This window comes from Neodiprion pinetum, chromosome 4 (assembly GCF_021155775.2).
Source record: "Neodiprion pinetum isolate iyNeoPine1 chromosome 4, iyNeoPine1.2, whole genome shotgun sequence".
In the NCBI taxonomy this organism is placed as follows: Eukaryota; Metazoa; Arthropoda; class Insecta; order Hymenoptera; family Diprionidae; genus Neodiprion; species Neodiprion pinetum.
This window is the reverse complement of record NC_060235.2, coordinates 1579042-1604647: the sequence shown is the minus strand read 5'-3', so window position 1 is coordinate 1604647 and position 25606 is coordinate 1579042. Positions and strand designations below refer to the sequence as shown.

Here is a 25606-nt window from a genome sequence, read left to right as displayed (position 1 = left end):
GATACAATTTCACGGCTAGGTGGGATCGCCGGCAATAAAACCACCCCGGCCGTGAATCCTTGACAAAACTCAACAGCACCCATACCCATCTTCGTAATTGGAGCTTGTTTCGCGGACTTTTTGCAAGGTGTTCCGTTACGGATCACAAAGTTCTCGGACCGCTGTTGCAAGCATCCGTACTCGCCGTTCAACCGACGAGCAAACTTTCTTACAGCCTATTTATAAACGTCCGTCGATTTCGCCACGTCTGCAATTAAGTTCAAAGGGGTAGCGATAAAAACTTCACCACCGACGATCGTTTCCTCTGGTTGTCGATTCGTTTCTCCTTATCTTTTTTTTTAACTTCACCCCATCGCCGGTATCCGCCAGTTATTGTATTCGCGAGTCGTCACGCCTCTGGAAGTCCGAGAAACGCGAATCGCGATAGGTGCTGTAAATCAGGAACCAGACGGACCGTGAGTCCTGGACGACGCGTACACCCCCAAGCCTGGTCATGGGACCCGGAGAAGGATCCACGGCACATCCGCACCATCAGCTCGGAGATTGGATTGAATCGTAGAAGGGCGAGAGCGGAGCGTCCGCCCTCGCGAATCAATTTGGTTGTGGCAGGTCATGCATCAAAACGCGAACCCGACACGACATTACCGCCGCCCTTGTCCAGACCACGGACTTCCCACATCAACCAGCCCATTTCCTGCATCCCTCGAGCTTGAGCCGGCGATGCGGAATCGACGGAATTCGGGGGCGAATCCAGCGATCGGTGTTTTCGAACTTGACACCCCATTGCGGATGGCTGCGATGACGTACATCCATACCCATAAATGTAATCCGAGAGACAATGCAGCGTTCGGATATGTCAGACGGTGCTGGCAACTTGTATTGTCCAGGACTACTGGTCTCCGGGTTGGCATTCCGCCTCCGGGACGCGTGCGTCGTGTCGGGTTGCTGTAGCAACCGTTGGGGATGAATCTGGCGACGCCGGGCGTCGCGTCGCGGGCGGGGCTGTTAGACTCTCAGTGCGCCTTGCGACGCCGGACTTGTTGGTACCGCGTTGGCGGTGGTCAGCCTGGGAGAATAGACTTGTTTTCGAAACGAATACTTCGAGACAAACTTTCTCGCTGGGTGAGAAAAGTCGCGTTAAAGTGCTTCGGTTCTGTGAAGTGCTGAGAATAGTACAATATCGAACTTATCGCGCGACGGAGGAATATACTTAGTTGAATGTACAGAAACGCGAAGTAAGGGAGACAACCGAGCGCGTCGCGATGAAAAGCGACGAACAATGAATTATCGTTTATTGCAATAGTAAGGACACGTCGTCGCTCCTTTATTCCTCGATGTGCGGACCATCAATCCTGAAACACATTTTGCACGTAGTCCGACCGGCTGGTTCCACGACCTCGCTATTCTCAACTTCCTCGTTTCTTCCAATATCTGTTCTTCGTTACACCTTGTAGGGAGAATTTTTTTTTTTTTTCTTCTCTTTTCTTGTTCAAAAAACTTGTTGTATTAATTTTTACTCGACGGGTACAATGCGACGCGGTACGACAGGGACGATCAACGACGGTTGAATCGTCGTTCCCGAAACGCACGAGCCAACAGGTTACTCACGCATTAACTCTGCCGAAATACACCGTCCCACGGTAAAAGTTCTGGCTTTAATTATAAGGGCGGAGAAGAACGGCTCGTTTCGGATTAACCCTCGTCCTTATCCCTTTTTACCACACGGCGCCATGCGCCCTAATTATAACCGATTTATTCACCTCCGATTTACTTTACTTTCCTGCATCTCACTGTCAAGATTTACCTGAAAATAATACACAACTAAAACCATTTTCGCACGAAATATAAGCAAGTGATAGTAAATGAAGAGACGGGTCGCGAAACAGTCCGTTTTTGACTTTTCATCCGAAATTAAGCTCCCGGAATTTTCAACACCCGTTAAGCTGGGTGCTTAGTTTAACCAACCGTGGTTTAATTAATTGAAAATACACGATGGGCGATCCCATCACCCTCTCGGCTCGACAATATTCGCGGCTTGTTGTTGGCGACTCCTAAGCCCCGTTCGTTTTCCTTTTTGATTTACCTTTATTCCCTATATTTTAAGTGCGCTTTTTTACCATTTCTTTCTTCTCACCCTCATTTTTCGCTTGAAGCAGCTGCTACAGCCGATGGTGGATGCCTGTCGTTTTCCCGTAAGTCCGGGGTAATTACAGGTTCATATTTTACGCGCGAATTACGATCTCTGGACAGCGGTTAACCGCATCGGCGTTAATGGGCAAAAATTTGTACAAACAGCTGCAAGCGTGCGATCGTATTACACGAAAACTGCAGTTTCGCACTTTATATCCTAGGCACTTTACGTTTTTTTTTTTTTTTTTTTTTTTTCATTTCCGATCCGTTCTACGTGTGTCGCCGCAGCGTTATTGTGAGCAAAATTTCCCTGCGGCGATGTTACGTTAAAATACGTACCTACGTCGGGAAAATGCAACAGAAGTAAAAAATATAAAATATAAAAGGAAAGAAAGAACAGAGTAAAACCGAAGAAGAATAATGAAATAAAGAGGAGGGGAAAATAAACAGGAATAAAAATCTGGTAAAATGTGGTCAGAGATATCGAAGAATTTTATACATTGTGGACATAACCGCGCGCATCTATGTATATATTTTATATACATATTATACGTATAGGTACAGGTATATCAGGATGTACAGGCATTCATAATATTTTCCAGAAACATTTCAAGCGAAAAATTTCGCTGGAGGATTTTTTTTCACAGCAACCGCGTCTTGTCGGTATATTTTTCCTATTTTACAAAAACAAAAAGTACGTGTCCATATTTTCTCACAATTTTTGATTCAAATTTTCGATTTTCCATGATATTAAAAAATACTCTCACGTGTTGCGTGCTACGGCAAGTACCGATGTAAATAATAATAATAATAATAATAATAATAGTATTATTAACAGAACGATAAGAACGCGAGCGTTGTTCAAACTGTACGGAAAATTGATTTATTAGTACAAATGGCAAAAATTCTATAGATAAAAAATGAAATATTGAACGTCGGGGTTGTTTATTTTGATATTTTTTTTCACCGATCGTTCATCGCGTGAAATTTTCATAATTAGCATAGTAACGGAGACGATTGTAAGGGAAGAGCGTTGATAATAATAACAGTTATTAATATTCGTATAATAAGAATGAAATAGCGGTAATTAAGAGACGGTCCTCTTGAATCGAAACTACCTAACCCAACGCTATCTCCACCCTCTCGTATAACTGCGCCTTTATGTGTGTATATACATATATATATATATATATATATTTACATATTTCCCTCTGTCTCGTTGTGAATAATGGGTTTTAAGGATTGGCCGCGAGAACTAAGAGAATTTATCGCGTGCTAGAGACGGATGCACCCGCTGCAGACATAAATGCATTTAAACAATTACGCTGCATCTGCTAGGAACGGAATTAATGCCTTTTGTGATATTCGTTCAACGACGTAATGATATTATTAGAAAATCCTTGAAAAGTTCGGTATATATTAATTACGGAAGTTGATTAAAGTCGATGTATTATACTCTTTTCGCTATATACAATCAGAATAAAATACTCCCTTTAATTATTTTCAATTACTCAACTTTGCGAGAGCGATCGAATTACAGCGGCGTAAGGTCGTTAAGGTATGATTCGAAAAAATTAGATCTCAAACTCTCGGGACACGTGAATAAGTAAGAAAAGAAAAGAGAAAATGAAAAATATATATATATATATATATATACTATATATAAGGCAAAATGAGAAAGGAGAGGGAAAATATTGCGCGACAAGATCGTGTCTCGCATTTAAGACGAGCCTGTCACTCTCTGGTAAAAGTCAAGCGGAAATTCTCTGCCGTTGAAGAAGAGCGATGAATTTAATATTAATTTATCCGGTTGTACCAACTCCGTCAGCCTCCGAGACGTCGGTGAATTTTCTTCCTCTTGCCAATTTCAGCGCAAAGCCTTCGCCCCTAAATGCCAATTCATTCCTTTGCTGCAAAATTCATGGTATGTAAGGGTACGATTAAAGAGCTCCGACTTGCGAATCGCTAATTGTTATACGTATAAGTAAAATGAATTTTACGGATTAAAAATTGTCGCCGAATCTCCTTAATTTTTTTCTTCATTCACTCTTCGCTCCTCTTTTCGCCGTATGCTCAGTAATGATCGCGATCGAAACATCTCCTTCAGCTCGGGCAACGATTAAGCGGTGAAACGAAATGAAAAAAAAAAAAAAAAAAATCTAAAAAAACCGTCCCAAGTGCCCGATTTTGCCCGGGGGAAAAGATAAATAATCTCGTGTCTGCGGTGTTGTGTGCACGCGAAAAGGGACCGAGGGGTGGGAATCGGTATGCTCGACGGGATAACTTCCGTCTCAGCGAAATATCCGTCGTATCCGGGACGCCGGGGCGTCGCGACGTGCACAAAGGGCGCGGATTCGAGCCAGAGTTATAGGTGTGTTGTATACATGTATATACCTAGGCGTATTTCAACCCTGGGAAAACTTTCATACAAGATCCTTAGGGGTGGCGTGGGACGAGTTCCTCGGACTGCAGAGACTGGATTCGATGCAGGGCGGCAAGAATTTACCCTCCGTGACGTGGGTAACTGACCCCGAGAAATCAACCTTCGGCTAAAGAGAAATAATGGCGTAAACACGTATATATATATGTGTATATATATAAGTCGGAAATTTTCCTCCCCAAGTCCATTTTGCTCTCCAGCTTTCAACGGATGACCAGGAAAGTATTACGAAACTTTTCGCTTATCGTTCATCAACCCTTGTGCTTATATTTTTTGGTTCAGTTCCCGTAGACGTTAAAAAAATTAAAAAACATATATATATATATCCAGCCCAGAGATGGATTCGATAGTGAAAGGTGAATGAAACGAATGAATTTTCGCACCCTCGGAGAGTTGGAATAAGAAAATGGGGTCCAGGAGAGCGATTACAGGAATAAGAAAAAAGGGATGAAATTAATTAGTGAAATTAACCGTTTGCGAGGGCTGGAAAAATTAACGTAAGGGGGCTACTCGATTTTCGGTTAAATTCGTTTCCGTGTGAAATTAGCAGCGAGTCCGCTTGTTGGATGTACCCGGCATCGAGGGTATCGAAAATCGAATCTCCGTACTATAAACATTCACCTTAACCCGCGTCAACCCCTGTCTGCTCGAAGCGAAGGTCTCCTACCCTCTTGCCGGCTATAGACGTCACTCCAAATCGCTCGTTTCGAGCTGTTTGAAAGCGACAATGACACATTAATCTCACTGCCATTCTGCCGGACAACGATCGCTTCGCTCATTTTTTCATTATCGCACAGGTCGATAAGAGAGAAATTTTTTTCTAGAGTTTTCATTGCGATAAATAAATTTCGATTCTATACATCGGGTGATAAACCAATACCTTTATTTGTTAATTATAAACTCGAAATTCGTGTTAACCGGTGTTATCGTTACCACTGCTATTACGTTCATTCTTTCCATAATTCTCCCCTCGTTTCGATTGTTATTCACACGTATTGTCTTCGCCACCCTGCATTGAATTCAGAATGTTTTCCTCTCGCGATTTCAATTAACACCTCAAATCCATTATGCATGTCTATATGTATGCGAGTGAACTCTGCATACGCGCGAGTTTCACCGCATTAAATAATATCTCGATGGCTGCACCGGGCGGCGGTTAAATTGGGGCTTAAATACCGGTCGCAAAACAACGGAGCTTTTGTCTAGCATCGTGGTGACCAGCTGTTTGCCAAACCGGATGATTGAGGAACTTTTTTAGTTTAATTTGCGCCCACATAAAGGAGCCAACTCCACGTGCCTCCGACTTTAATAACACCCCGTGTGCTTTATTCTATTTTCCTCGACCGTGAAACGTCGAACAATTTGTCCGAGAATCCATCCGAGGATTTCGATCCGAAAAATCCTCCAAATTTTCGACGCGCGATGTTCTAAACTCAAAAATGAAACGAAGAAAGGAAAAAAAAAAATATCAACGACGCAGTTTTCAACACGATTTACAAAGAAATGGACCAATTGTACGGAAATTAAATAATTGTCGGAACAAAATAAGTAATAAAGGAAAAGAAAGATTAGAGAGACGGAAAAATGTGAAGCTAGTTCAGCCGTGATGAGATATGGAAGTGAATGGCTCCGGTTTTCCGTTTTCAGCAGCAGTCGTGAAAGAAGCCTTGAAGTGCGCTCTGGTTGATTGCGAAATTACTGTGGCGAAGTGAAAGAATTTTCAAATTGTTCGTAGCGGGGAAATTTTGTCTAAACTCTTTGAGACCATCTGGTATCAACACAGTTAACGAAGAAATATTCATTAACGCGCGACGTTTTCTAATTTATTATAAAATAATTGCTCCGTATTACTCAAGCAGCCCGATAGCTGAGTCAACGAATTAGCCTCGTTCAATTCAACTCACGATCTGCAGAGTTGATTCGGGAACGATGAATTTTTTCCTTTTAATCAATCGATAATTGCGATACGAAATAAATCGTTCACGAAAGTTTCAACGGAAGAAGTGACAGAAATTTATACAATATTTGTTTAATTATGTAAAAAAATTTGAAAAAGCTCAATCATCTCAAAAAAGGAAAGTTGGAAGCCTCTTTACAACGGATGGAAAATTATATTAAAACGAAGATGATTAATTCCGTGTCCCGTTTTCGAAGATTATAAATTCCGAGGATCCAAGAAATACGAGGCTCGTGATCTAGATCCGTTCGCCGTTCGTGCAGCGCTTCGCTCTCAGCCGTCAAAAGTTTGAAAGTCTCGAAACTCACGGGGCTCGTTACAACCTCGGCTAATTATCTCTCCCTCTCTCTCTCTCTCTCTCTCTCTCTCTCTCTCTCTCTCTCTCTCTCTCTCTCTCTCTCTCTCTCTCTCTCTCTCTCTCTCTCTCTCGGAAGATTAGTAATTGCAAGTAAGTGAGCAACGGGGGAACAGGTACAAATTACGCAGCAATCTGGTCGAATTATCGTGCCGAACAAAAACTCGGCTCACTCGAACACGTCCGTGACTTTCTCAGATCATCCTTGTGAATTTTCAAACAGCGAGTTCTTTTTCTCTCTGTTAAAAACAGCGTCAACCGTCAATAATTTTCCACCCCACCTTAATTCTCTCCCTTTTCTTCGCGTAATATTTGACTTTCTGCCCCCGACGTTTTCAGAAATATACACATATACAATATATATATATATATAAATAATACCGCGACAATTGTGTGATGAACCGAAATCGGGGTTTTTCTCAGTTTCAGGGAAGCTTCTCGCCCCCATTGGGATTTCAAACATCCAAAACGAATTTGAATAATTTCGCCCTTCCGTAGCTTCACGATTTACGGTTCCGGTTTTTTTTTTTGGTTCTTTTTTTTTTGTTTTTTTTTTTCGACACGCTTCTTCCTCCCCTCGTCACCCGTATACGCTACACCTTTGAATTTCTCCTTTACTTCCACCCTCTCCACCCCCTCTCACTTTTTTCCGAATTACCGCAGGTGCGCGCCTCTTCTCCTCGCCTCGGCGTAATGTTATAGGCTTCTTGCATATTTCATCTCGGAAGGGAAAAGTGTCACGAGAAAAGTGGAAAGACAAGAGAGCGAGCTTGTCCCGGCTTCTTTTTCTTCCTATTATTGTTATTATTATTATTCTTCTTCTTCTTCTTCTTCTTCTTTCTCCTCGTCCCCTTTTATTCGCTTATTTCGCCCCAGCGAGCATTTGTTTTCGCGTTATAGAGACTCGATGGAAAGTTTTTCGTCTCGCGGGTTCTTCTTTCTTTTTTTTGCAAAATAAAATGAAAAGTAAAAAAATCTCGAGTCGCAAAATTCCTTCGGTAGAAACGCGTATAATTTTGAATGAATAAACGATGTTATTATACACGCGTAATATATTTATTATTATTGTTATTATTATACCTCCGCGGAAAGAGGAAAATTTCTCGAAAAGGAGTGTAATTTTCACGGAGCGTGACGCCTTCCAATGACCGCAAAAACTTTACTGCGAATAATAAGGAAACTCACGGCTCCGTCGCTTGTACAACGATAAGCGGCACGAACATGCGGAATTTCACTCAATGCGACCATGCTCGCCCTTTATTACAACGGATAATTAAATTCGGTCTACGTTTTGGCCGCGGCTTTATTTAACGCGTGCGAGAGATCGGCGGATAGCGGGAAAAGGGTTGAGAGAAAGTGCCAAAACTCGAGTACATTAAACGCGAGAATGGCGGGTTGAAACTGAACTTTAAAAATTTTAATCTCTGATCAGTAATTAATTGATGAGGGTTACGTGATTCCAATGATTTGATCAAGGTAGCAATTTATTGGTTTCAACGGGGTTGGGGTTGAAATTACGAATTTTGAAAGTTCCGGAAGCGTCTAATTGCGAATTAATTTTATGGCGAAACTTGAAGTAAAGGAATCATACTTTGAAGAAACAATAAAGATTCGTATGGTCGGAAATCAGACGGCTTAAAATTCCGCAATGCAAGATTCCAAAAATTCAAATTACGGTAGGGCAAAATTCTAAACAATAAAGTTTTGATACAGTAAAATTCTGAAAATTAAAATATACCAACATAGCGTAGTTTAATCAACGAGTCGGTGTGAAGAATCAGGAAAACTGAAAGTTAGAATGACCAGGATTCCGAACGTAAAAATATCAAAAATCCAAAACAAAAAAAGATAAAATTTGTGAAATTTCACCGAGCCATATATTCGCGGAACTGAAAACCGTGGATCATTCGGAATTTCGATGTTTCAGATTTTCAAATTTTCTCATTTTCGGAACTTTGAACGTCTCGTTTCGAATCATTCAAGACTTTGATGCTTCGTCAAAGTTTGATTTCCTTACTTTAGGTTTCGCCACAAGAAAATTCGAAATTTGGCGGTTTCGGAACTTTCAAAATTTTGAATTTCAACAGCACCCCGTATCAGAGCAATTAGATCCTACGCTAGAGTGTAGAAGTTTTTGCAGACCAGTAATGTAATAAATCGCAGCTCTTCGGTGAAAAGTATTTTAAACCGGATATCATAGTGACACGGGAAGCAGCGTGCGTCATTTTCCGTTCGAAGATAGGATTGAAATCCCTGCGGTTCCCAAGGGAGCATGGAGAGGAGGATCGAGTGTGGGAATAGAGGAAGGAAGGAAGGAAGGAAGGAAGGAAGGAAGGAAGGAAGGAAGGAAGAGAGGCGCAGAATGAGGTGGAGCAGCAGGTTGACGGGGCTAAGAAATCGTGGCACTGTTGGTTCCATTCCGTTTGTCGACGGGGGAAGAAAAAGTCGAGCTTTGCTCACGCGCCCGTTGTGCGAAGAAAAGGAAATGAAAGATTGCGTTAACCGGCGAAGCGTAAAAGTGGAAAATATGAAAATAGAGTTGAGGTTTTATCTGAAATACCACCACTGAACTCAATTTCCGTTTTCATCCGGTTCGCGGGTTATTGACGTTCCATCGAGTTACCGGAATGAAAAGCGAAGAAAGGAATATAGCTGAGGAGAAGCTGAGAGAGAGAGAGAAAAATATGAGAAAAAGGACCAAGTAAAATGGGGGAAAATGAAAGAGTACAGAAAAGAGCGTCTTAAAAGGTCAATAAAAATTCCCCCCCCTTTTTCATCCTCCTCAACGGGGATCAGAGAGTCACTCTCTCGTGTTTACCTCCCTTCCTATTTTTCCGTGCTTTTCCTTCACTCGAAAGAAAAAAGGAGAAAGAAACAAAGAAAGAAAAAAAAAAAAAAGAAAAAAAAGGAGAGATGGCGAGAGAGGAAAAACCGCAATCAACTAAAATAGAACGCAAAAAAAAAAAAAAAAAATTCTTCTCGATACTTTTCATCGGCAGCTCCATCGGGGGTTGCAATTCCGTTAATTGCGGGGGATGAAAAATTCGTAGATCATCGAGTTACCGGTGCAATTTTACGCGGTGGAAAACGCGACGACGAATGTAGCGGAAAACTACGGGAATGAAATTACATTGACCAGGGTTGTCGGCTCCCACCCCTCGGCTTCACCCCCCCCCCCCCCCCCCCCAGCCACCTCCCTCTTCCCGTATTATACAGGCGCGTTGGATCCGATGTTTTATTGAAATTTTCCAAGCCGTTCTTTAAACCCCGTTACGTGGCTTGCGGCTCGATCTTCTCCGCCTTCTTTCGAATATCCGAGCTCGGCCCCGTCTATAAGCTCGCTGAATTTATCACCGCGTTTCGAGAATATGATTCACCCTGTTCTAGACTATGGGGAAAATGCTTTCTCAGGAAAAAAAACGCAGGCTTTTCTTTCTTAAGATGGCAGTTTCTTTCAGGAAACTCTGTATCGACTCACTGAAAATAATCGTAGAATTATCCCAGCGCTTTTTTTGAACACAGAAAACAGGAATCGATTTTCGATCCCGCTACCGATGAAGCACTGCGTTATCTTTTTTTTTTTTTAGCGCGGGATTTCATTTCTGTACTTAAATACGAGTACATGAAATGATTTATAAGCTTGTAAGAATTAATCAAGTCATTACTTGAAGACATTTACGAAAGTTGATGAATTTCTACGAGCTACGTTAAAGTTGGTTACGTTATCGAGTGGCGAGACTTCAGGAAAGTGATCGCTGTTTTCCAGTTGTCGGACGACTGCGAAGGAGTCAAGTTGTCGTAACATGAGTACGTCTTACTTTGTTACGAAAATAATGGTTTTTGCTTTACATCGGTATAACAGCGTTGCTAATATTAACGGGGCGGGGTTGAAATGCCGAATTTGAAAAGTTCCGAAAGCTCCAAACTACGAATTTTTTGGTAGCGAAACTTGAAATAAAGAAATCAAACTTTTGACGAAATATCAAAATTTCAAATGGTCTGAAACCCGACAAGTCAAAGTTGCGATAGTGGAATTTTGGAATATAACTTTTTGAAAATTTGTTTTTCATAATTTTCCTCTATCGTAACTTGAATTTTCGGAATCTTGAATTCGGAACTTGGAGCCATCGGCTTTCCGAACATTCGAAATTTTGTCGTTTCGTGAGAGTTTGATCAATGCAGTTCAAGTTTCGCCAGCAAATAATTCGGAACTTGTCAAATTCGGAACTTCAATAAACTTAGTACTGCAGCTCGAGCCGATCTCAGAATTTTTATAAGAAACGAGGATGACCCTGTAAAGACCTAATTAATTATTCCCACGCGAGTGTAAGATCGTTGAAAAATCGTGCGAACCGAATTGACTTTGGTGTCAGCGGTGGGACGATCCTCCAGTGCGACAAAAAAAAATGTCGAAAAATCACTCTCCCGTTCCGGAGGGTTGCGGCACGATACCACGTCATTGAATTGCGAGGGTGAAGTCGTCCTCCCGAGTTCCGGGGGGGGCAAAGCGTCACGATAGGTTGCCTGCAGAGCGGGGGTGGCGGGTCTCGGGGGTTGGAGGAAGAGTCGAGCATGTGCTGCGTTCTTCAGGGTGCCGAGCGGGTCTTTCCGTCGACGGGGATGCGGCCGGGAAGCGGTTCGTTGTGTCCCGAAGGCGCGGACCTCCCGCTGGAGTCGCTCTGGGCAGCGGGCCTCGACGAAGGGATGGGTTTCCCTCAGCGTTGCTCCTACGCCCACCACTCTCTACCGACGCCGGAAGACCCGTGGCGGGACCGGAAGCCGGGCTGCAGCCGAACCCCGACGACGTCTACGGGTATCGGCTCCTCGGTGACGGACGAGATATGGACCTCGGCTCCGGAGCGTCGTCTGCTGCGAACCTCGACGACGTCGACGGGCCTCGGCTCGTCGTTGAACCTCCACGAGTCTCGCGACGCCGAGCTCGACGACTGCCGTCGCTTCTTTCCCGGCACTCCGGCGACTTCCGGCCTCGGATCTTCGTGCGAACGTCGCTCCGTCGGTCCCCCAGATCTACCCGACCACCTGTGGCCCGTCTCCGTCGACGACTCCGGCTGCTACTCGGCCCGCCTTAACGCGTCGCTTCGCAACACCGTCACCAGACAGCCAAGGCCCAACCACGATTGGATGCGCGCCGAGCGTGTGTCCAGGTTCAACAAGCATCGGACAATCGGAAGATCCCCGCAGAGGGAGCCCGAGGTTTGGAGGTCGAGGATCGACGATCTTGATCCTGGATACGCTACCGGCAGGATCACCCTGCCTCACAGGTGTCATCATCAGGCTAGACGCAGCTTTTCTACTTCCATTGTCGCCGACCTCGCAAACGCCTCGCCTAAGGGCTCCCAGCAGAGCCTCGGGAGTCGCGAGTTCATGGTGAGTTTTATGTGAACGTGAATTTCAGGACTTGACGAATGAACGTTGACGAATTAATCGATCTTGTTGATTTGTTTGTGATAAAAAAAAAAGAAAAATTAAAAAAACACCCATAGATGCTGTCAACGTTTCACCCCTTTGGTCGGAGTCCTCCTCGGCACTGTGACAAATTTTATTTCACATCACTTAAGTTATATATGGTCCGTTTGACAACGATCAAAAACGAGAAAAAAGAAAAACGAGGAACTACTTTTGCTATGTGGTACAACAATTCTCAAGAATCAGTAGGCGTTGCAGACACAATAAACAATTCAAAACCCGATAGTATACTTACTAATCTTGACATAAAAGGACCACTCAAGGTAAATTGCTGAACCTTAGATGAACGAACACCTGAAATTTGAAAAAATGGAAATTCTTTTTATTTTTTGGACCATCAGCGGCGCCGATGTGGAAATTTTATCGATTTTATTTCGTATAATTTTCTCTCAGTGTAAGATAAAATTCAGGATAATTTTCACAACAAAATTGAAAGGAACCCGATTTTTCTGCAGATTTTTCAAAATCCACAACGATAATCCGAAGCGTATAAACGATCTGTTAGAAATTCGATGATTCCGGCCTAAGCTTGTTACTCGGGGATTTTTGGGGTCGCTGATCACGAATCTGAAGTCATAATTTGATCGTTTCTAAATCCAAGATAGCGGATCCAACATGGCGAATGTAAAATCTAAAAACCTATAAAAATTCAATCACACCGTTCGAAACTTGTTACTAGGAGGTTTTTGGGGTTGTACGAAACAACAAAGATCTTTCGAAGTTGTACAATAAACTGTGATAAGGCTATAAGAACATGGACATTTTTTAAGTGATTGAAAGGGTTGATACATACACGGTTAAAAAAAAAAAATGTCCCGTTAAATCCACTAAAATTTTTGGGTTGATTAAAACCATTTGTTAGTATACGACTAAGTGGGGGAAAAAAAAAGTAAAAATTACAACTTGAAGATTGATATGATAATTCAATTGTAAAATTACCAAAAGTTTTTATCACACTCGTTAACAGAAACGTAAGAAATTTCGCAAATATGAAGTCAATCTCTTGTTGTTAGTCAAGTTTTTTCTAACAGTGATACGACGCGAGTATACACGACATATATATAAGTATATGTGCATTACATATGTATCAAGGATCACCGAACGGTATTAATTAACAGAAACTAGAGCCGTATTTACGGCGAGCTTACCAGTGTAAATTCTCGAGAAGTTGCCTGCGCGTGCATAACCGAATCCAATTACCGGCGGTACCGGTAAAAGGGGCGAAACTCGGTGACGCCGGGGGGTGGAAATGGCCGAGGGTAAAGCCCGTGGCCCGTGACGGGCGGATTCCGCGGGTTGCACCATCAAGGTTATACGGGAAATAGTGCGTCCCGTTAACGTCATCGAGTATACGGTAACGAAATTGCGTTCGCAAAACGGCTGCGAGCTCAAAGACCGAGAGCGCGAGGATGGGGTTGATTAAAAATTTTTAAACTTCGTGGCCCTGCATGCATGCGACCGTGTTCAAATTAAACGTGAATTTCTTCCTACTCCTGGAGGGCGGCTCTGAAATTGGAGAGGAGTTTGAAAAACGGAAGGTTGTAAAGTCGGAGGGGAAAAAAAAAAAACAATAAAAAACAGTAAATAAAAAATTTACACGACGGGTTAATTTTTGCAACGCAGCTTCTTTTTTTCAAATTCTTTTTACCGTTATCTAGGGGGGTGGGGGGAAAAAATTGCGGATGATCGATTTCAACTCTTCACCTACCGGCGTTTGTTAATTGATAGCCCGACTAAAACGGATCGCTCGGCAATTTGAGGGAAAAGTTCGACGCGTGGCTGCAATTGACGGTCCGAAAGAGAGATCGTTGAAAATTATCACGCCTGAGCGTAAAAATATTCCAATTTCGGGCGCAAGGCGTTTTCGTTACCAGGTGGAAAATCAAATTCGAAGGACGTCGACTTTGACCCGTTCGATATATGTTACAGTGTATCCTTCCCACTATCCTGCGGGATAGTTTAATAATCCCCATTTACGATAATCCAGTATAATCGGGATTAACTTGATCCCGTTTGCTCGATGGCGCGTAGCTTTGTCACCGCTTCGACGATATTGCCCCGAAGGCCTAAAAGACGACGCGATTCCCGGTTTGTGCTGAAGGAATTCAACCTACGGGATATTAATCATCGATGAAAAAATAAACAAACATTATCCTGCGATAGATTCTGCGAGAAGTTGACTTTATTCCAGATAATTGGAGAGAAGGATCGATAAAGACACAGCGGTTTTTAATTTAACGTAATTATATTCAATGTTGTTTATTTTGTCATTCTTTTTCTTCTTCTTCTTTTTCCCTCCGACGAATGACGAACGAGGGATGAACGCGACTTTCACTCCTTCTCTCTCTAACTTCCGTCTCTCGGGGGTTTACGTATAATTAGACTTGAATTTCAAAGCCCCCCGTAACTCTGCCATATTTTCATTTCATCCCATGAAAATCCGACTAATCCCGTAACCTTACCCGACAGAATATCGAGCCTCCTTTCGTTTTCACCTTCGCATCCGAAACGACGTTAAAACGGCTCGAGCTTCGTTAATCCGAGTATTTGAGATAAAAATTATTCTGCGGTGTTTCAAAGCTCGTTACAGTTATTTGAAAATTTTTGTCTCCAGATTCTGAAAAAAGAAGAACATTAAACTACTATAAATAACGAACCGTGCGGTGTGGGAAAAATCACAAATGCGAAAAGTACGAACGCGCGGTACGTATTGCAAGCGAAAACTCGGAGTAAATTGAGTTACAGTTTCCTCAGAAGAATAAAGTCGACTAGGTTATATTACGTGTACATATATAAGCGAGGAGACGAAGCAGAAGAAGAATAAAAAGAAGATAAATGAAAAGAAACACTGATGAAACAAGAAAAAATAAATAAAAAATAAAAAAAAAAAATGTTAAAAAAACTCTCGCGCTCACTCTTGCAGCTGCTTTTGCTTTTGCTGCAACTGCAGCGACGAAACTTTTATATTAAACCCCACGGACTCGTCTTCAACCCGTCGCCTCGCTTCAGTTCAAACTATTCCCCCGTGAAACGGTGTTTTCGTCGCCGTTTATTCCCAAGAATTTGCGAAAATGCGATCTTGCGATAAAACGATACGCGTAGCGTTTGTGCATTATTTATTTATTTATTTATTTTTTTTTTATTCATCTCACGTTCGACGAAACTTTGCTTTATTTATCTTTTATAACATACAACATCGACAAGTTTCCGAAATTCTTTTTCATCCGCAAAGTTCGGACCAGCTGGCGAGTAAGTGACAAATTGATGTGGTTTCGGAACGAGACGGAAGAAAGAAAGAAACAAAAATTTACAGAAACTTGAGCAAGTGGTGAGGAAATTGCGAAAAAGAAGCTCGAAGGTAGGAACAAGAAGAAAAATTAGCCGACAACTTTGAGGCCGTTTTTATTACGACTAGTCGAAAAAGAGAAGCGCGGATAAAACGAGTTGATATCCGAACCGGTACGTACGGAAGTTGAAAGTTCGTCATAATCGCGGATGAAAACACCGCGGTGCAATCTTGCGCTGCAGCAAAGTGCGGCAAAGCTTGACCCGATTTTCCGCAAGCTGCGTTATAGTTTCCAAGGGATATACGAGGTGGGAAATCCACCCGATATTAGCCGCCGTTTTCGCGATATTAAGAATGCGGCTATCGGAGCCTCGAGCTTTCATTATACACCCCGGTTAAATCGACTTCTCCGCGTCAAAAAAAAAAGCTCGGATTATACTTGAGCGGAATTTATGCGAGGCGTGCGAAATATTTCTTATTCTCATAACGGCAGCTCGTTTATATATGCGTGTATATATTTAATACTTCACATTTTCGGTCGTTAATGCTTCAACGTGGACTAGATATATTGCCGCAAACTTCAACGTTTGCCCTTCTCCGATTGTATATTAAAGCACGTATGTATTTGTCGTTGGTAAAATGTTAATTTATTATATTTACACGCGTGCGAATATTTATTTATAATAATTCATGTCGCGCTTGACCGTTTTCAAAATTACAAGAGAGACACGTAAAATCGATTAAGAATGTTGAGAATGAAAGTATACGCTCGATAAATCGATCGCCGCCATTCCAATGGGTGATATATGTATTTACACAATTATGAATTGAATCGCGAGGTTTTCAACCACGAGTTGAATTAAATTCGATAGATTGAACACTCGATTTGAATCAGTAATAACCATTAATTAAACCGGCAGGCGAGTTATTCTCTACGAATTAAATACGGTGAAATTTGGAATGAGGTGAAACTTTTTTAACGACGAACGAAATCAATCGAATGGGTAAAAATTTTCTGGCCATTAAAAGGAATAGGTCCAATTTTTCAACCGAAGCTTCGGAATGCGTTCTTAAACAGGCGAACGAAGAAATAACTTTTTGCAGATTGGAGGTGACACCGTTGAAAAACAGGTTTAAACGAAGAGACTTCTCACTCGCGCAGCTAGTGGAGGTCTATAATCTACACATGCAGCAGAACCAACGAACCGACCAAACGAGCCATGGCTGTAATAATCCTTGCGGGTGTCCGAGTAAGAGGAAAACTTTCTCGATGCAAATGTAATTAGTCGAGTCGAGGGTCAGCAATTCCTGCCGCGGATAGTAAAAGCTGCCGGATCGCGTTTTCCACGTACCAACAGTAAAATAACGTACACCACCGACGGTAAATTTCCACCAGGCCGGGTTTGAAATTCCCAAATTTGAGAAAGTTCCTGAAGCGGAATGTTTCAAATTATTTGATGGTGGAACTTGAAGTGAAGAAACCAAACTTTGACCAAACGTTAAGGTTTCGAATGGTCCGAAACTCGCCGCTCAAAGTTTCGAAAGGACAAAGTGCCGAAAGGGCGAGAATGAGAAAATTTGAAAATCTAAAGCATCGAAATTCCGAATGATCCAAGAATTTCAGGTCTGTGAATTTCTGGCTTGGCGAAATTTCACCAGTTTGATTCTTCTTTGCTTTGGATTTCCGATATTTTTGCGTTAGGAATCCTGGTCATTCGGCTTTTCTGTTTTTCTCATTTTCTCCACACCCACCCGTTGATTAAGCTACGCTGTGCGAGTATATTTTAATTTCCGGAATTTTGCTCTATCGAAACTTATTTTTCGGAACTTTGCTCTATCGTAACTTGAATTATCGGAATCTTGCATTTCGGAACTTTGATCCGTCGGCTTTCGAATCAATCGAAACTTTGTTGTTTCTTCAAAGTTTGATTCCTCAACTTCAAGTATCGCCAGCAAATAAATCAGAATTACGCGCTTTCGCAACTTTTCGAATTCGGAACTTCGACCCCATTTCCATTTCCTCTTTACTTGTCTTGTGACTGAACCATTTGGCTAGATTAAATAAAAAAAAGAAAAAAAAACCGATCAACTGAAATCCGAAAATTGTTCTCCCGCCACTCTCAGACCAACAGATTACACAAAAACCGTTCGAGATTCCCGATTCCATCCACACGAATCGTCTACATAAGTCGGCTACTAATAAGTGGACAAGAATAGACGCTGCGGTGTTTCGAAAATAGTAAATATTAAGGCACGAGGAGCCAGCTGCCGACCCGAAAATGGCGGGAAAATTGCGAATTCCGAGGGAAGACGGCTGGGTAGACGGGCGGAAGATCAAAGTCTCGTTGCACCTTCTTTCACCACCACCTCTGGGTCTCCACTCTGGCATTTCGCGATCACCGAGCGTAAGACGCGGTGGCGTGACAAACGGTGACTAAACGTGTTAAAATAGTGACAGAGGCCGGGAGCGGCGAGAAAAGGGGAACGAGAAAGAGAGAGAGAGAGAGAGAGAGAGAGAGGAGTTGCATTCCAGTCCAGGAGACCACCTTCTCGGAGTCGGCCGGCTTTCGTTTAGTCCGCGTTCCAAGTTTCGAATCGGGTCGAAATTAATCGGGAAACATTACAAATGGGCGAAAGAAAAATATTGTGGGATGTAACGAAGAGTTCAGTGCAGGTCTTGCGTATTTAACAAGTGAAGTGAATTCCTGCAGCCTATCTTCATCGGATGTGAGAAAATCTACGTTGTTTTGGCGAAAAAAATATACAATTAGACGGGGTGGAAAATTTATTAAAATTGGATAAGCGAATTTTGAGCACGAAGATTGCGATCTAAGTTTCGACCATGGGTGGTGACCGGAGTTTGTTCCGGTGTCTGGTCGCCGGAATTGCTTTCTCGAGTTGGAGCGTGAAGGATAATACGTAGTGCAGTCGGCGGATAGCGAAGTGCATTATACAGGTCACGTGGCATTTTGCAGAGCGTGAAGAACCGATACGGTATTCTTGTATTATTGTGTCGAGGAAGAGAAACGAGAGATCGAGTTTGCGCGGAAGGAATGCCCGCGTGCATCTTACGGAAAAAGGATTATTACAAGGATGTCGATAACGCGAGGTTCGCGGGATCGAATTTTTTGGCTGGCTGAATGGCGGGAACGGTGGCTTTTTCCTTTAATATACGTTTATATTTATTCCGAATAATGGAGAAGAGTAATTAGAAAACAATATGCCGCAGCAGAAGTTTTATTGCGGTGATCGTGACAGCGGACGATTACCAGATCTCAGAAGTGAACTTTGTCAGTTGATTTCTTACAGAAATCTTAACGGCACGATTGTAAGAACCGGTGAGGAACCGATCGTTGGAGAGAAAATCAAGGTACGAAGGGGCGAGGTTGGAGTTACGAATTTCAAAAGGTTCGAGAGCGCCTAATTATTTGGTGGCGAAACTTGAAGTTAATGAATCAAACTCTCACGAAGGAACAAAATTTTGAATGGTCGGAAAGCCGACGGCTCGAAATTTCGGATGCAAGATTCTGAAAATTCAAGTTACGATAGAGCAAAATTCCGGAAATTAAAATGACCAGGATTCCGAACGTAAAAATATCGATAATCCAAAACAAAGTAAGATCAAATTGGTGAAATTTTACCAAGCCAGAAATTCATGGAACTGAAAATCTTCGATCATTCGGAATTTCTCATTTTCGCACTTTCGGAACTTGGAGCCTTGATTTTCAGCCAATTCGAAACTTTGATTTCTTTACTTGAGCTTCGCCACCAAAACATTCGGAGTTTAGCGGTTTCAGAAATTTTCAATTTCAGAATTTCAACCCCGTCCCGTTATAAAATAATTTCGGCACTAATATGAAGGACACGGATGCTGTATTTTTTTGAAAACTTGCAGAGAGACAAAGAACGAACAATTTATACAATCTTGCCTCATTAGTTTTTCCGTATTCTAACTCAACGTACAACTCTGATTAATAACCATCCGCTCAGATTGTATAAAAGGAGCTAATGATCGTTTGTAATTCTCTTCTTATTTCGTACAATTTTCTCCTTTGTCTTATGAAGAAGACTGGCAAACATAAAAAGACGCTCCCCGATCAAAAAGTTGGAGCTACGCGTTTTCCTCGTTCTCTCGGGGTTTGTTTCTTCTCTCCGAGCGGTTGAATACTTTCTTATCGTTGGTGACAAAAAAATCTCGCTCTGATACCGAAAATATCGGACAAGAGTCAAGCAATTTTTGTATAAAAAATGCGAGACTACGTCGAAACTTTTTATCGTTACCGTGAATTGCGGATCTCCTCGCTAATTAAAAACTACGCGAATCGCGAGTCCCGGCTTCCCGTTCCCACGGTAAATGTTGACACGTTATAATTCAAGGCTCAACGGCCGTTCTAATTGTATAAAATACGAGTTTAAACAATTCATAGTGATAAAGCTCATCCCGCGGATTAGAGCCACGTACAGAAATCCGTACAGTCTGATTAACGCCGCGGGTTCTGCAAAATATGCTTCACACACACGCGCACACGGATATTAAATACGCGATTTTATCCCCGAGCTTACGTTCAACGCTGAAAAAATATGTCCAAAATAATAAATCACCGAAATGATTTATACATGGGGAATTCCATGCGGATCCGACCCTCGCCAATTCTGATTTAGTCGAAAATAATTTCTGTAATATTCTCAACTCTCAAACAATACGCTGAAATTTTTCAGATTTTTTATTCAGCGTCTCAATTATTCATAAATATTTAAAGTCATTTCGAAAATGAACTTGTTTAAGATTCTCAAAAAATTTTCACAAACTGTATCTTCTATTAAAAACATTTCAAGACCGGTTCTATAACGGGCCGAGTTTTTCCCATTTATTTTCAACACGTTCAATTTTTTTGGCACATTCAACTTTTTTTTTATCAAGTTCATAACGATCCCGTCTATAAATGTTTCAAGTGAAAAGCCAAAGTTTTGAGATTTTTTCGGGCATTCCCAAGCCGTTTAAACGATGTTTCGGTTGATCAAAAAAATTGAAGGTGCTTTAAAAAAATTGAAATAAAATCTGCTCATTATGCGCCTGGTCTCGGAATGTTTGGAAAATTAAATAAAGTTTTGAAAAGATATTTTGAGACTCATAAAAGAGGTTCTTTTTGAAATCATAAATAAGAGTTGTGTTCGCATGGCATTCCCCATATGCATATAAGTGTGACGCATGTGACACGAGTTTAAGTAAAAATCGTATTTCACTCGGTTGATTAACGCCCTACGTATATTTTGCGTCGATGAGCCGAGCGAGGGTGACGTCAAAAAATAAGGGCCACCCTAGAACTTTATCCCATGCTTTTTTACCCTGTAAAACCGTAATCGCCGATGCGGACGATAATCCGTTCACTATATTTAGGCACAAAGGAGAAACCCCCCGTTCACCTTAACCAGGAAAGTACCCCATGGCCAAGGAGTGGCTATTTTATATGCATTGTATACGTATACAGTGTACCACGTACGGTTAGACACAGGCGCGAAGATATTTCAAACCGTTGAGCGTGATTAATTCGACTGGACTTGCCGGACGGCGTATAATATGCGTAATATCATATTCGTTTTCGGCGAGTGAATTTAAAGTTCATAAAAACCACTTCGGAGTGAATTAAAAAGAGTAAATAAAGTATCGCAATATTTCCCCGTTTTCTAGCTGCAATACGTAGGTTATATCGTATTCGAAATTGGAATCGCTTTTCTTCCGACTCGCCGATAATTACATTCGTAGAACGACTTCTGACCTTCCACTCCCACTAAAACAATTTGTTTTACGCTGGAAATTCCGGCGTCTCAAAAATTTCATCAGTTTTTTCTCAGGTGGGCGGATCAATCCACGCGTAATGAGATCCGATCAAGCACATCTTTCCCGGCGGGCGTTAATTAGTACAGCGGGTGAATATCGTGTCCCGGTAATTTAATTAACGACGCTGACAGAGCAAGCGATACACCTGAAATTCGTACATATGTCTGCATAAATATACGTGGCTGGAAGCGAAGACGCTTCGGGACTCGGGATGAGAGATAGTTCGATATTTCTCCGGGGGATGGAGAGCGACGAATTAACCTGAAATCGTCTTCAATTTCGTCAGACAATTATACAGGGAGAGAATACCGGGTGCAGGGGATGCTTCGCAATTCTACAGCAGGTTGAAAGCGGCCGGGAGACTCGAGACGTTTGAAACCTAAATCAACCCGCGCCTCACACCCCCCTTTCCCACCTCGCCCCGCGAGTGTAATAAGAGAGATTACAATTCACGCGAACACCTCAAGCCCCTCGAGGAACTCGAATTATTTTCTTAATTCAACCCTCTCGATCTCCTTCTTACACAGGATCGCAAATTGTTACAGCTATTAGTTCTCAGTCTTCGTCCCTCTGTAAGGGTGAAATAGACTCGCTTTTCGGGGGGGGGGGGGGGGGGGGGGGGTGCGAGTTTTTGACAAGAAAAAGAAACGAGAAAAGGATATTCGATCGGAACCTTTATGATTTTATTGATGTAATTGGAAATTTGAAACGAATTAATATCGCGTTGTCAATAATTTTAAGGATATTATCCATCGCTGTATCGTTGTTTTAATGTTTTTTTTTTTGTTTTTTTCTTCAAATTGTCACACGTTTCGATTCGTGAATCAATTCTATCGATGTATACAATTATTGCAACTTTGTGTTGCAGTAATAAAGCAAATACAGCGAAACATAGAAGGTACAGGGCAAATTTTTATATCCAAGTAAATAAGTGCTCTCAAGTTAACGTTTAGAAAAATACTGTTTTTACAATAATAGCAACTGGCACGGCAACCAAGTAATTTATCTATTTTTAACATGCTTTCATCGCGAAGAGCTAAGATACCCTTGTTTAAATATACAGGGTGAGAAAGTATTTTCTTATTTCTAATTATTACTATTCTATACTCGTTAAATATTCTGTGAATAAAGTCCAACTCGAGAAGCTTGAGTTTCATTCTCCAGCCTCGATCATTGTTCGAATAGAGTTAATTTTCCGACCTGACTTCAGAGCTGATTTTACCCAAAAATAACTTTCAAGTTTGAAATTGGGGCTTTAAACAGCTGCTGTGCATCGAGAAGCGTCTTGATTGAATGCGGAAATACAGTTGAAGTAAAAGTTGAATCCATCTAAAGCCGGGAGTACCCGATGTTTGAAATCAGCGAGTTTGAAAGCGCAGCGGGGAAGAAGTTGAGGGGCGGAACCCCGCGAGAATTTAGATAGCCTTTAGACGATCGCGAAAGCGCGAAGAAGAAAGTTCGGATGTATCTGAAATGAAATCTAAAGTCGTTTAATTCCTGCACAGAAGAAAATATCTCCCCCTCTATACGTTGCATATATATATATATAAATATATAGGGTGAGCCGAAAAAAAAAAGAAAGAAAACGGGACCGATTTGAATCGTGAATAAAATATGAAACGACAGAATTAATTATCGTATCGCGATTTCAGAAGGAAATTTAGTTGAACGTTCATATTGAATGTTAATTTAATTTGTTTAATTTTCCCAGCGACTTTTTGAAAATCTGTTTTTTCCAAGAGCGTCTATCTGAACAACGAATGAAGATTTTTCATATTTTCAGACGCGAAATGAAAGATTCGTTCTTTTACTTTGAAGGGAAAAAATTTATTCACGTTTAAAATCGGTCCCGTCGTTTTTCCGCCCACCCTGTATACCTGCAGAGGCTCGATATTTGCGGATTGAGGATTACAGTTGTAAAAAAATATAATCCAGAAGCTATTTGCTCGGCTGTAGGTATAATAAGCAGTGGCGCTTTGTTTCCCTCGAATGCAACGTGCAGCAGCAGCAGCAGCAGCAACGCGAATGGCACTAATGGCAAAAGGCGTCCGTCGCCGAGTCGAGAGTCTACAATTTATAGTAATTAAGCTCGTAAAACGGCGCACACACCGTCTGTACCCTGTTATTGCGTTTCGAATACTCCGCGAGTTATGATCCTCCGTATTTCAGACCGTTTAAAACACCGCCGCCCTCTAGGGTGGGGAAAAGAGAGGGAGGAAAATGAAAAAAAAAAAACATCCCCCTTTTCAACCCGCATCAGACGCAAGGAAAAAGGGGGACGAACGGCTAATGCGAAAGCCACTGCACCTCTGATCTTCCTTTTACAGTTGGAACCAAAGTGAAATGTCTTCAATTTTCAACCCCCTTGAGATATCATTTTTCATATTTCATTCGCAGTAATCGGAGTGAAAGTGATCGGTACGTAACGAAATTTATTTATCTGAATAGAAGGTCTGAAATTTTTTTCTGTTCACCTGTGTAATTTTTTTTAACAACGATAAAAAAATGGCTCACGATCAAATATGGATCGTACAAAAATACGATCAGTTGCATGTTTGGCCAAACTATCCGGGTCAGAGAATTTTTGGCATCTCGTTTCGGTGCTCGGCGGTTTCAAAGGGACGAATCCCTGCGTGCCGGTCAAAAGGGCAAGGGGAGAAAAGGGACCCACGAGTTTTCCCGTGTCGGAAAATTTTACCGTATCTACGTGTTCGCCAAAACCAGGGTTAAAATTCATTCGAGGGGTCGTGAAAGTTTTCTTTTTTACGCCCGAGAAATTGACAAGTCTGACCGATTTATATCCGGCCGAAAATTCTCGATCTCTGTTTTTCTCTCATACACGTTATTATAATTATCGTTGTATCTTTCCTCATCTTATTAGTCAATTTTGCTAAATAAAATAAGCGAATTATTTTTACTCCGCAGGTGTTGAAATTCTCCTTTACAAATGAATCGGAACGTCTTCGTTTCAACAATTCTCTACATCTTTCAGCTTTCTATTTTGTATCTGTACACGAGCATCTTTTTTTTACTCAGAACTGCCAGAAATCTGTTTTCGCAAAGTTCAGCCTAACAAACTTCTCGGTGAAATCTAATAAAACGTCACGGCTCAGCCTCTGAACTTCTCAAGCTTATTTCGTACCGAGAATACGATACGTGTTTGTGATGTATATAATATGTGTGCGTATATATATATACATATATATTATATACTTGAACTGTTTGTATCGTTTTATCTCATTAGCCCGAAATCTGGAGACGAGCTACTCAGTATATTTGCTGTACTGAAATTGGACTAATTGCTGTTGAAAACCGCTGCGGAAAATTTATCCTAAACTTTGAGAAATTCCACTTACACCCGTATCAACTTGAAATTTCAACACAAGACGCAACGATATTACTTGAAATATAATCCATCAATTTAAAACCCCTCATATAACTCACCGAACTCTGCGGTGAATCGTTGAGACTGAATAAATATTTCGTATACGAGATGTTTAAATTTTAGCAACAACTTTTTTACACGTCAAACTTTTCTCGCTATCACGGTGAAAAGTTTGACAATGACGTTGAACAACATTCGCCGAATAGATCGTGAAAAGTATACAACGCAACGGCCGAACCTAAAGCCGCGATCCTTGCGATCGGAAATTCTGTCCTCGAGGAGGCAATTTTCACAACGTGTCGAGAAAATTCTTGAAACTTGGCCGGTATTGACGCAGCGATTTCTCGGCCTCCTCGCTCCTTAAACATCGGAAAAGTTTTTCGGCCGTGTGTGAATGCGTGTCTGTCACACCTACATCCGCGTCGATTCGGAAGCGAAAATTACGCGGCTAAGCGTTTCCAACTTCCTCGGCAACATGTACGCACGTGTATTAAGGTTCACCCACACATTGAGCACTCGTCGGATCGATCGTGAAACGTCCTGTTTTCGAACATCCGTGGAAAGGACTCAAGGACCAACGGATCCTGGACAAATACACGTGTTTATCTACGGTGACACCGCAGTGAACAGAGACCGTAACGGTTCGTTTCTTTTCGTTCTTTATTTTCATCGCTGTACCGATTTTACTGATTCCTTTTTTCGCTTCCAAGCCTCGTTGACTCGAAGT

At 41.8% G+C, this 25606-nt stretch overlaps 1 protein-coding gene across 4 annotated transcripts in view; it reads left to right on the top strand.

Annotated features, from left to right (window-relative positions):
* The first annotated feature begins 1036 nt into the window (after window positions 1-1036).
* LOC124215934 (uncharacterized) overlaps window positions 1037-25606 on the top strand; it is a 55198-nt gene continuing 30628 nt past the window's right edge. The window contains exons 1-2 of one of the 4 annotated variants that reach the window (XM_069135212.1): window positions 1037-1302; window positions 11125-12270. In XM_069135212.1, the coding sequence (XP_068991313.1) occupies window positions 11455-12270 (816 nt within the window). In that variant the 5' untranslated portion in view covers window positions 1037-1302; window positions 11125-11454. Of the gene's footprint in view, window positions 1303-10488; window positions 10690-10712; window positions 12271-18203; window positions 19026-25606 lie in introns of those variants that run through there. The other 3 variants (XM_069135213.1, XM_069135211.1, XM_069135214.1) reach the window with 3 other exon arrangements.